General features: G+C 36.4%; 1 protein-coding gene across 3 annotated transcripts; it reads right to left on the reverse strand.

The window, feature by feature from the left end:
- Window positions 1-36: 36 nt before the first annotated feature.
- Window positions 37-12,319, reverse strand: LOC113505117. 3 transcript variants are annotated; one of them, XM_026887647.1, is made up of 11 exons: window positions 12,185-12,319; window positions 11,900-12,106; window positions 10,969-11,046; window positions 10,603-10,776; window positions 8,781-8,940; window positions 5,303-5,419; window positions 4,639-4,748; window positions 4,007-4,093; window positions 3,393-3,606; window positions 2,719-2,955; window positions 37-1,952 (listed from the first exon to the last, which is right to left on the reverse strand). In XM_026887647.1, the coding sequence occupies exons 1-11, from the start codon at window positions 12,215-12,217 to the stop codon at window positions 1,489-1,491; spliced, it is 1,881 nt and encodes a 626-aa protein (XP_026743448.1). In that variant the 5' UTR covers window positions 12,218-12,319; the 3' UTR covers window positions 37-1,488. The 3 variants fall into 3 exon arrangements, with proteins under 3 accessions (XP_026743448.1, XP_026743447.1, XP_026743446.1); XM_026887646.1 differs by having other exon boundaries at window positions 7,911-8,940; XM_026887645.1 differs by having other exon boundaries at window positions 5,303-5,422; window positions 7,911-8,940.
- Window positions 12,320-12,466: the final 147 nt, after the last annotated feature.

Here is a 12,466-nt window from a genome sequence, read left to right on the forward strand (position 1 = left end):
AAAAAAAAACTGAATACAAGGAAAAATAAAAATAAATTTTACGTTTAGCGTATTTGTTTATTAAAAAAAAACTTAAAAAACAGTAATCACAATCATATGCTTAACAAATAATTGTCTAATTAACCTATAATTAAATTATGCAGAGTAACACTCATTTATTCTCTAGTCCTCTTTGAGAGATTTATGTTGTTAGCCTCAGCGCAGGCTGTGACTGCATCATTGGACTATAAAAGTTGATGAACCAGAGTGAATCATAGAGATAATAATAATTTAATACAACACAACGATGTTTTTTTAAAGGCCTTCTCAAGCTATAACTTAATTTGTGTGTTTTGGGTCCGATAACATAAACTTCAAACTTTTTTTTTATCCAGTACAATATTGATGATTGGTTATATATTTTTATACGACTAATGTAACCAATAATCACTTATATTCATTATTTTAACATCCATCTATTGAATAAGATTCTACGTACAGACAGATTGAATTTTATTATGAAAACAAAGGACTACATGAAGTATGAAATACATTTTTTATTTTTATTAATCTAGTTGGAAAGAAATTGTATATTAGCTATACGATTTTGTGGCGGTAACATATATATATATATTGGACAACACGCTACAGAAAATAGGGTATTACATGTCTGAATTACATCTAATAAATAAGTTATACAAATTACTAAGTCTGTAAGTAGTGAATACATGTAATTGTATAAACATCGGCTTTAATTACAATCGCCAATGCTTCATTTGGTACTTAAAAAGGACAACAATCTCAGTCTAACTTTATTTATATACAAACACATAAACGACTGTTATACTGTTTTAAGTCGGGTTTTTTTAATCTGATTGTTTACACAAAGAGACCAATGTTGTATGATACTTTTTTTAGGTACCTAACCAAATGGAATTTAATTTAGTTCGTCAGAAGGTTGTCAGTGATATGGGATCTTTTAGATCTTAACTCTTACGGTATACGTAATTGAATTCTTATGAAATTTTGTGTACATATTCGGTAGGTCTGAGAATCCGGACTGCATCTATTTTTCATATCCCCATTCTTCATTTCCTACAACTCATTTGTATGGCAAAACAACGAATTGGTAGGACAGTGGCTGTCCTACCTTATAATATAAGGATATATGTATACATATGGGTTGTAGCCAATGTTAGCAAGATAGAGCAAAACGCGGTTTAGAACGGCGACACTCTTTTATGAATACAATAATATTGCTTTGAAAGTCGGCCCTTAGAATTGTCATAGCAAAGTGTAAGCGAGAGCGCTCTGTAGCCAATAGCGGCGTCTCGCTTCCACACTTTAACAGTTTTTTTATGATCTCATAGTATTGTATTGTATTTTCTTTTTTGTTTCATTTTGTCTTGTTATATATTGTGATTCTTGTTTTACACTTGTTACGTACTAAAAAGAATCGACACTATTATTTATTCAACCTTCCTATTCTAATAAATAGTGTGTTCCTAACTACCAGTCTTCCAAATCATCTTCATTCAGATCGTGCATATCAATATCATCACAATTGTCAGGGTACACGGGACCTTCATCTTTAATGTCATTTAATTCTCCATTGCCAACGGAATCATCTGAGCCTTGAGACAACTGTTTTGAATCCTGTGATACTACTTCTTTTACAGTATTTTCTTCGGTTTGTACGTCATTTTCTTGTTTGACTTGAATCATATTATTTTCATCAATTGTCTGTGTGTTTGTGTCTAAACCACCTTCTTGAATTATGTTCTCTTTATCGTGTTGTAACTGTTCATTGTCTTCTTCATTCTTTATTTCCTCTTCAGCATTTTCTTGTTTGACAACTATAGCTGAGCTTTCCTCATCATTTTCAGTTTTCTCGTCGTTTTGGTTATCATTTTGACTATTTGAATCATTCTCGGTCAAGTCGACATTAGTTGTGACTGGGACTTTTGATTGTTCTGCAAATGGAAATATATTTTTTATTTAGTAGTTAGTAACATTTTAGGAGTCTTTTGGAACTATGTTAAACTCTGTTTACCATCGTTTTAGACAGGCACCTGTATAAAACTAGGAAAACAAAATAAAAGAGGTAGCACTTTCTCAGGTACACTTAAATTAATACTAAAGATTTTAAATGTTAAGTTCCAAAACTCCAGTCTCTGTAGTCTTCATGTAGAACCGAAAATACATTATAAAAGTTACTCTTAAAAATAAAAACTGAGTATCATTGTATGTTAAATAATAGATCGTTGATCACGACGTCGGCTTTAATCAACAGACCGATTTAATCAATCCCAGTTTCTAACAGATCACGATCGTGTCATTGGCTACAAAAGAAGGTCGACAATCAAACACCTTCATTTAAACAGAAAAACAGTCTTTCTAAGCAGCTAAAGCCTGACATATCCCAAAAATTTCCAACATATTTTCCTAATCTACCTTACAGGCTGAAAACTCTTCTAATTTCCACATCCACTTGAATGCGGACTAAGGCATAGACTTATCTTGATAGTAACTAACGTGGGACTGAGTCATTATTAAATGATGTAACGGTTTACTCACGCGTGTATATCGGGGTAGTCTGACTAGTTTCGGACCCAACCGGAGTCATTAATCATGAGCCTACGCGGCGAAACCCCGAAACTAGTCAGGCCACCCCAATAAATACGCATGAGTAAACCGTTACATCCTTTAATAAGGCATAGATTGTTAGTTGTTACTCACCACAGCTTCCTTCATCTGTAGCACCGTCACCCGTTACCCCAGCGTTGTCCTCACTCAGCTCGACCACCTTATCCTCAGCACTCTGCACTGCACTACTTCCTACTAGTTTCTCCTGTGTTTGAGCGAACTTCGTGAAGCTATCGGCGATGGCTTTGCGATGAGCCAGAATGTCGTCTCTGGTCACTTTCTTCTTTTTACCAGTCAGGTGGTAAGGTTTCATTGATATTGATGAATTTTCTAAGAGAATAAAGACTTTTTGTTAGGTTAAAGTTTTTTGGAATTGGAAAGTGTTTTTTTTTTATTGGTGATGGTTTATCGGGATGTTTTTTTTTTAATATTATTTCGTGGTTCGTTGTGTTTTGTTGATTGCAGATTCAAGTATTTCGTATTATGGTTTCCATCGATGTGACAGTATTGTCGAAGAATAGAAGTATCTAAAGGTAGGTTTGTTTGCTGTCTAAATTTTTAAACCACTAAATTCGTTTTATTTATTGGTTTTAATTCCCAATTTGTGACTGCTCATTAATTTGGTGCAAACTTTTATGTTGAATAAATAATAGTGTAGGTAACGCCTGCCTGCGTTGGGATTAAACCTGCACCTTATGCTAACAAATATACATAGAGCCAATTTGCAATTCTATTCTAAAATCGTTACCAAAAACAAAAAATCTTACCAACAACTAATGTTTTCATAGCACACAGTCTATCCAGCTCTTCATAAGACTGGCACATACCGATGTAGCACTTGCTAGTCTTGCAGAGGTTTGTGATACCTTCTGCCTCAAGGACTGGCGCGAGCTTCGTCTTACAGATCTTTGGTGTCGCGAAGATTCTTACCACAATAGGCCCAATGTTCAGGTAGCGCTTGGTTATATTCGACTTTATTACCTGTAGTTTAAGGTTTATATTTGATTACAATTGAAAATAGTACTAAGTAATTGAATGTATACATAATCTGTAAATACTGCTTCCGTGTTATTAAAAGTGAACGGCAAATTTCGTACAGCATACATTTATTGTTGTTCTGTTATAGAATTTATACCACCTATTAAGACAACTGAACCATTTATTTTTATGTAAGTGTGCTATTTTTAGAACTTGGGATTAATGAATAATATCAATAAAAATATTTGCATAACTAAACGGCAAAATGAAAATAGGTGACACGAAATTTTGGACAATGAGAAAATAAATGTATTTCTGTAAAGTAGCAGGAAAAATTAACATGTACAAAAAGCGGTTAGTAATGCAACTGTCATTTTGACTTCCTATCTTATTCTGTACGTACCTGTTTCAGAGTGAGCGTTACATTCTTAACTTCTTCGAGTATACCTTTGTAAGTCACGTCCGATTCTTTTTCAAACTCTTCCAAAATCTGCAAGAATGAGACCGGTCAAGAGCAAGTAGGCCTCGCGATACTAAGGGTTAGGTCCAAATAAGAAGCTAAAGAAAAACTAAATTTAAAAGAAATCATGTGAGTTGCGATTATTTTATAATGAATAAGTTGTTAACCTTAGTAACAAGGCATCGTTTTCATTCTTTGATTACGGAACCAGAAAAATTAAAATTAAAATGAAAATGCGGACAACATCACATACATTGTTCTGAACCCAAAGTAAGTTGCTAAGCACTTGTGTTATGGAATTCAGATACAACGAAGGTACCACAAACACCCAGACCCGAGACAATGTAGAAATGTGAATTTTTACATTGACCCGACCGGGGATCGAACCCGGGACCTCAGAGCTAGCGACACCTTGAAACCGGTGCGTACGCCACTCGACCACTAAATTAAGGAACAGGTGGCGATATGTAACGTTTTTGAAATTTTATTATTATCTTTCATGCTTTCGCTGCTAACATGTAAATCATCGTGTAAATATAAACCCTGGTAACATTCATATACGAAAAAAAACATACCTCGTGAAACATTTCATCCAATTCGTCGTCCATAGCCTTCGATATCGTCTCGTCCAACTGCCTGAATATATTTTGCTCATTATCCATATTCTTGTACTTGTCAGCGTTTTCTAAAAATAATAATGGCATAGGTATATTATTGCAAGTACAGCTAAGCCAGTTTTTGAAAATTTGGTAGTGCAAAAATGTTTTTTTGGAAGGACGTTATATTCTTCAGTACCGGCAGTAGTAGTCGTTCAGTAAAGTGTAATTATTGTGGTTCAATCACAATAATTATACCTTCATGTCAACAATGTATTGATGCCCATTTTTGACTAACCACTGAATACTAAAACTACTATTTCTTAGCCAATCCAAGTATGGTAGCCTTGCTTGTTATCAAGGATTCTAATGTAATTTTTATTCAAATTGTTAATTAGATAGAAGTGTAGTGTATAGTCTTAACTACTGAAAAGATTTTTGTCTGAGTTTTTTACAATAAGATTTCATTTAAATTGAAAACTGGGAACTGTATTTTATAACACTAAGAAAAAATTGTATATGGTATTGCATATCTCATACAGGGAAGAAAGAAAAAAGGATCAACAAAATCAGTTCATCCAGTCCGAAGTTCTGGGGTAAAAGGTCTCCGTCTTTTTGAAGTCGGTTAATGTGTGACACTTACCATCTTCTGCGCATATCGCCGGCCCCGTTGCCTCGGGAGAGGGTGGTTCCGGTTCCACTATCATGACGTCATCATCCACAGGCTGTTGTTCTACTGGCTGTTCCGGTGCAGGTGCATCTGCTGAAAGAAAACACACTTTTTACAGTACAATATGGTTTTGTTAAATAAATGAAACAGTGGTTTTTTGACCTTTTCATGAATCACTAGTGATTATCATGTCTTCTAGTAAATACAAATAATTTGAACTGAAAACGCAACATTTTTTTTTTATTTCGTACTCTATTTATAATTTTGCAGATTGGAGCTCTCCGAAATAGTCATAAAGAAGAGCGTAATTTTGAAGGATCACAAATGTAAGGTATTTTTAACGCCCGTCGCAAAAATAGGGGTATTATAAGTTTGATGTGTCAGTCTTGGCATCATAGCTCCCAAAAGGATTAAGCGATTTCGATTAAGCTTGTGAAACAATTTTGTGTTAAAAGTGAATTACGTGCGAGTGTTTTTAGACGTGTTTAAAAGTTGTAGGGGTAAAAGTGAGAACGAATAATTTAATACTATGTCTGTAAACCGAATATACTCAAATGGGGACTCAAATGAAAACGAACTGAAATAGAATATTGATGACTTAATTAAGAAAGTTCATAATTTCTATTGATGAGAAAATTGGTGATGGAAAAATTACATATGGAAATCCGCTTCTATATGGAGAGTATCAATTAATACATGTCGGACTTCGCAATTCTGGTAAAGAAAACTTTACATGTGGACTATTACCGGGATTTTTTTTACTTGTAATACAGAGCAGTGATGTCGAAAAGAGTATCAAAAGCGATACTATCAGACTACTTATACTATTACTAGATTTCAATTGATTACTTAGATCAATTAAACTGTTAATTTCAAATGATTTCCGTGAAGGTGAAAAACACATGAATCCTAATAACATTATTAGGACCATAGTCTTAAAGACGTTTGCTGTTTAACAATATCTGAAATAAAAACCGTCCGGATAACCAAGTGGAACTGCCACTGTGCGCGAAGATTACAAAGGTTCGATCATTGCAGGAAAGTCATTTGTGAGATCCATGAATGCATGTTGCGAAATCCCTCGCGATAAAAGGATTAAAGTCCTTATCTCGGGAGTTGTTTTTTTTAAGTCCATTCGTTGTTTTCTGTATCCACAAAGCAGATTTAGCCAAAACGTCACGTCGCTTCGTTGGCCCGCTGGTTAAGAGCGGCGATCGTAGACACGAGTCGAGTAGCTAGCCAATCAACATTTACAGACTTCTCGGATGATCAGCGTATGGTAACACAGACATCCCGAGAGGTCAATATTGATTGACTGAAATTACTGCACAGTTAAATGATGATTACTGACACGGATAGCCGAGTGGTTGAGGTCATCACGCCAGACCCACCGAGCGCGAAGTGTGGAGTTTCGATCCCTGCGTAGGACAGGCATTTGTGTGATCCACGAATGCTTGTCCTGAGTCTGGGTTGTCTTTGCATATGTCTTGAATGTTTGTGAAATCCCTTGTGTAGCAGACGACACAAGGATTTAATTCCTGACCGCGAAAGTTGTTTAAAATAAAGAACCACTGCTCACAAATCTGAGGAGCGAGCAGGCGAAAATAGACCATAACGTTGCCTCACGGTACGACCTATTTTCGATAAGCAAGTGGAAATGTAAGGTCGTCAGCACGTGGAGAGTATTGTTTGCTTACAAACAATCATTTACAAGTTGCCGGCGAAACCTCATTCGTGAACATAGAAGATCTTGCTGGTGGCAATAGGTACTTAATCTAAACGAAATAATAAATATTTACCTCCCAAAATACCGGCTGAAAACAGTCTAAGGACTATAGAATTGAACTAAGAGAATTATGCGTATGCTTAAGGCTCTTTATATGTATAAGGCGGAGGAAATCTTTAATAAACACCGTCTTTAGACTCCAAAGAAACGTCAGTCATCAAAATCGACGACTAACGTTGCCTCAAATACACAAGATCCAGTCACAAACTTCACTGTAGTAACTAGAGTTATGTTATTCATCCAGAAAAAAACGTTGTGATTTCTTCATAGCCTATGAAGGAATCAGAATGTTTTTCACTTCTCTATTTAAAACAACTGAAAGGTCTGTAAATAATTAATCGCTGTTTTAAGGCTCCTTCGGCACGAACCAAAAAGTGCTGGCGTGGTAATTGAAGTTTTGCATATTAGGAATAGCGTAAGTTGTTACAATTCAATAATTTAACGGAACATTTGAAATCAAATATTCCATTAAATTCGTTAAAAAATTGCATCTTCTTGAAGCCCGAATCATCGTGATGATTCACTTGATCATACCGTTTTTACCACTTTATCGCACCATTGGTAAATTGGGAGTTGCCAAAATTGTTGTAAAAATGATTCACATTTTACAACAAACTCCTTCCTAAAGCTCCGCCTCCTTTAACATGTACAGCTATTTTTGCAAGCTAATAAGAAACCACTAGGCGGTGAACAAAACTCCAAACTTTCAACACAAACATTTCATCATGTTCATGTAGAATATTCTAGAAACAGAAATCGCTGAAAGAGAGAGAAGATACTGTAATTGTATGTTACCTCCATCCGGGTCGACGGGTCCGAGACAATCCTTGAGCTTGTTCATGTCCGCAGTTATCTTGGCGAACAGCTCTCTGTGGGACTCCTCGCTGTAGTGCAACTTGTAAAGGGCTCCCATAGCGTTCATGCGCATTTCGTAGTCGGTGCCGACGAGCAAGGCCAGCCGGTTGCGAATAGCAGCCTTCAATTCAATCAGAACCAGTTCTGGGTCTAGGTCAGTCTTGTTTTCAGGGTTGTTCAGGATCTCGCGCGCAAAGGCGGAGGCGAGCTGAGCGCGCCACGTCACGGCGCGACTTGGAACCGTGGGTTTCTTCGGATCCTTGGGTTTGTCCTCAGGTTTAGACGGGTCAATATCGGCCTCTTCACGAGGACGCTTTGCCGGCTGTTCAGTTTTCTCCTTCAAATCTCGTTTGACACCCTCTCTGGGTTTTATGTCTGTGCCTCTGTTCCGCGGCCGGCTGGGCCTGGGCACCGGCGCCCTGGGACCCTGCGAGCCGTGATACGGATTAATGACATGTTTCCCGAATACTTGAGGCGTCTGTTTGGGCCGTACTTTGTAAAGGTCTCGTTGTTTAGCCAATGGCATGTAATCCCGAGGATCCCTGGAGGTGAGGTCGCGCAGCTCGCGGCGGTTAGATGCGGGGGCTCGGGGCTCATCACCATGTGGACCTGTACGATTGCCGGGACGGTCTCGCCAGTCACCCGGCGGGCGTCGCATCGGCCGCGCCGGCTCGCGACCGTAACTGTTCGAGGAAGTGTTCCGATCGCGGTCGCGACCGTGCGCGTCACGCGAACCACTCGCGTTGTTATCAAAGTTGTCCCATTTCGTTTTGCGCCGCTGGGAGTGATTGTTCTCACCAGGTACATTACCTGAAGAATACTGATTGCTATGGGTTAGCCACACGTCTGAGGTGTTTGGCTGACCGAACCCGAGCGGGGCTTCTTGATTGTAATTGCCGAACGACTGCGACATCAGCTGTGACGACTGACTCGCCATTTGTTGCGGATGCCCATAGTTGGCAAACACATTCTGTGGAAAAATGATTATAGATGATAGAAACTTTAAAATGGCTCTATGTATTATATTTGCAAGGACAGGATCCTTACAGATAATTGTATAGAGTCATGACAAACACAAAATATTGAAATATAATATTGTCTTAATGTAAAACATTAAGTACATCTTGGTCACTTGGACATTCTATAAAATAAATGTACATGGCAAGTAATTGAACAGTGCCAAGGATGTATAATTACAGATATTACCCAAAATTATACAACGGTTGTATTGCAGACCGCAAGTAATTCCTATAATTTTGTAGACATCAAAACAAATGTGGTGGCAAAATGTTATCCCACTTTAATTGCTGGTGAGACGCCCTCGATATAAGTGACCCAGCGAAAGAGGAGTGATACTCTAGATAAGAATTCACTTATTTAAGTGAATAATTGCGATCAAACAAATTATATCAAATCCCATGTTACGTTAGGTGTTTGTCAGTTTCGGCAACAAATCACAGAGGTCGATATGGGATTTTACATGATATAGTTTGCATCGCGTTCCCATTAACCAAAACGAGTCTGCCTTCCCCAAAGTTGCGAAATTCTTTGAGAGAGATAAGGATCCCCCTGGTACAATGAAAAACCATTCAGTTCGAGAAGTTCTTCATTGCTTGATACCTCGATTATCATTTTATTATTTGTTGTCAAAGCAACAACAGAAATATATCATAAATGAAAATTTCAACCGTCAAGATACAACAGACAACAGATACAGCCTGGTGAAAGACAGACGGGTAGCTGGACAGATGGACAGACATTGGATCTTAAGTAATACAATTGCGTTTTCGTCCTTTGGGTATGAAGCGTCATATTCTTTTGTAACCATTTGTATAATGGTTAAGAAAAGAAGGGATACAGTCTGGCAAAGTAGTCCTAGCCTGCTCTCAGACTACTTTTATAGATCTATTCATCGACATAAACTAATGGACATGCCGTACGCGTATAATCTACAGCAATTTTTTGGTTTGAAAAGAGTGAGCGATGGCCTATGCTTTCGGTGTAGCGTTATCTCTTTCCTCATAGATGACTGGCGCTCAGTTTTCATGACCAGCACGGCATATAAATTTCAAAGAGATAAAGATAGACCGAACCTTCGTTTCCTCTCTTTCTTGCGTAGTGCTACAATTCTCATCTCTAAGGCATGTCTATTAGTATAATATGTCGATGGATGTATTTTAGACATTAGGAAGTTTGAACATTGGTTTACTTAAGTTGATACTAAGTGATCTCTTAAGCAACCATTTACAAGTCAGAATTCGACTTTAACTTATATATACATGTAATTTAACTTCATATCATCTGTGATATAAAGCTACAGTATATACGATGCAAAGCCTTTTTAAATAATTCATGGTATTAATTTGAGTACCTATTTTTGTCCATGATACCAACATTCGCTTATATTGGTAGGAGTAAGGCTTTTTTTTCAGCCCAAGTAAAATTTAAACATGCAGAAATAAAACTAAAAAAAAAATTGCATAATTCTACAAAGCAAAATAAATACATCCTATATGCAAGCATCAGAAGCTGATCCCAACATAGCTGGGATAAGGCTAGAATGATGATGATACGTAAGCATCGCAAATGGAAGTATGAATATATGTGAATGTGCTTTCAATTGTATACATACCTGACTTTGTATACCAGTTCCGAAGTAATATGATGCTGAATGATTTTGTTGTAAACTGTTTTGTCCGAAACCATATTGATGGATGGCGCTGACTGCGGCTTGCTGGTAGTACGGTTGCTGTAGTGTTGGTTGCTGACTCAACCCAAACGGGTTGTTCAATATAGGTGCGTCTTGCTGTTGGATTATTAAAAAATATTTGTTTTAATTTTCATATATGTATACCTAATTTATTTCATTATTTGTCAGTATACAGAATTTTATTCAAATAGTCTATCGAATCTCTTTGGTGACTATGAATGGACATAGCTTCTTTTACGAAATACATTTTTTATTCAAATAATTCTATTAAGAAAAAAAAGAACTTACGTCATTCACTTGAAAGTTTCTCATATTATTATAGGTAGACATCACTTGATTCACTAATTCATCCTCATTGTTGGCCGGCTAAAACAATTAATGGACACCTGTTTTAATTTGACTGCTTAATTTCATTAGCTAATACATACCAGCAGATAGTCATATGAATAATTTGTAAGGTAAATAAAAGTGTATAATATAATATGTAAACAAAGTACATGACACCTTGTTTAGTAGAACTCTTTTGTACTTGACACATAGACTTTTATATGATTTTTTTTTAATATTCAATTATGATTCATGTCATAGTGTGGAGAAAGTTACATATACAAAGATGTTTTTTTGTTTAAGTTTCATGTAGTTTTATGTATGAATCAAGTTCAAATGTATTCAACCAGTAACCTGTTGGCATATGTATTCAATGGATTGTCATAGCTATATTGTTATGGTGGGCTGAAAATTGAGGCATATAGTCAAATCTTTCATGATTTCTTATAGCGTTGTATAATAATATAACTCAACAAACTTAATTCTGAAGCATGGAAGTGGAACAAAAACAGAATTTTTAATATGGTCTGCACAGAAATCGTATAGAATTGCAAGTAGGATAAGAATTACCTACATGGTGTATCAGGGGTACATGGTATTCAAATGATTATAAAAGCAAGGTCCAGTGAAAAATCATTGTTTAAATAAATATGAATTATAATAAAAATGAATTAGTAAACTTTTTAATAACAACAAAGAAGTTTTCGAATATACAATGGTCAGTTTCTACATGTGTATGGCTCTAGTGTTTTTCCTGGCACATGATGAACATTCAGATGTGGCTGGTAAACCACCATAAAATTGGCAGTAAAAAATCTGATTATCTGTGCAACTGATAGAGCAGAATCTACTTATATTATTTTATAACAAAAATGTATCCATAACTCCATACCTTTTTTTTCAAAAGTTCCACCACCAAAAAGTTTCCTTCAAAGTTATGTCCATTTATCTTTCTCATTACAAGCGCCGCATCTTCTTCCTCCGGTAACCCTACTGTCACTTTCTTCGTTTTTAAAGTATGCGCCGTCAAATTATCCAATATAAACTCATTTAAACCACATTTTGTGGTCAATATTGTCTTGATATCTTGGTACCGCACCTGAAAACGTACCAGATATAGTTTATAACGTCTGAAATACCTAACAAAATCGATATTTAATCAATTATTAGTACTTACTTTGGGAGGTAAATTGTATATAGTTAGTAACATGGTCAAGAGATATATATTGTGTTCAATAACTTGGTTGAAGCGGATGAAGAGATAACACAAAAGTCAAAATCTCAGTACCTAACAGACTTCAGACCAGTCAAGTTGACACCGACAGTCTGTGACTGGTGACATGACAGCCGAATGAATAGAGCTGCACTTAAGCTGAACAAGGTTTTTAGTCGATTTCACAACAAACCATAGAGTAGCTTTAAGAATTAAAAGTCTTCGTCTTTTGACATTTGACATTCT

This window comes from Trichoplusia ni, chromosome 24 (genome assembly GCF_003590095.1).
Source record: "Trichoplusia ni isolate ovarian cell line Hi5 chromosome 24, tn1, whole genome shotgun sequence".
Classification (NCBI taxonomy): domain Eukaryota; kingdom Metazoa; phylum Arthropoda; class Insecta; order Lepidoptera; family Noctuidae; genus Trichoplusia; species Trichoplusia ni.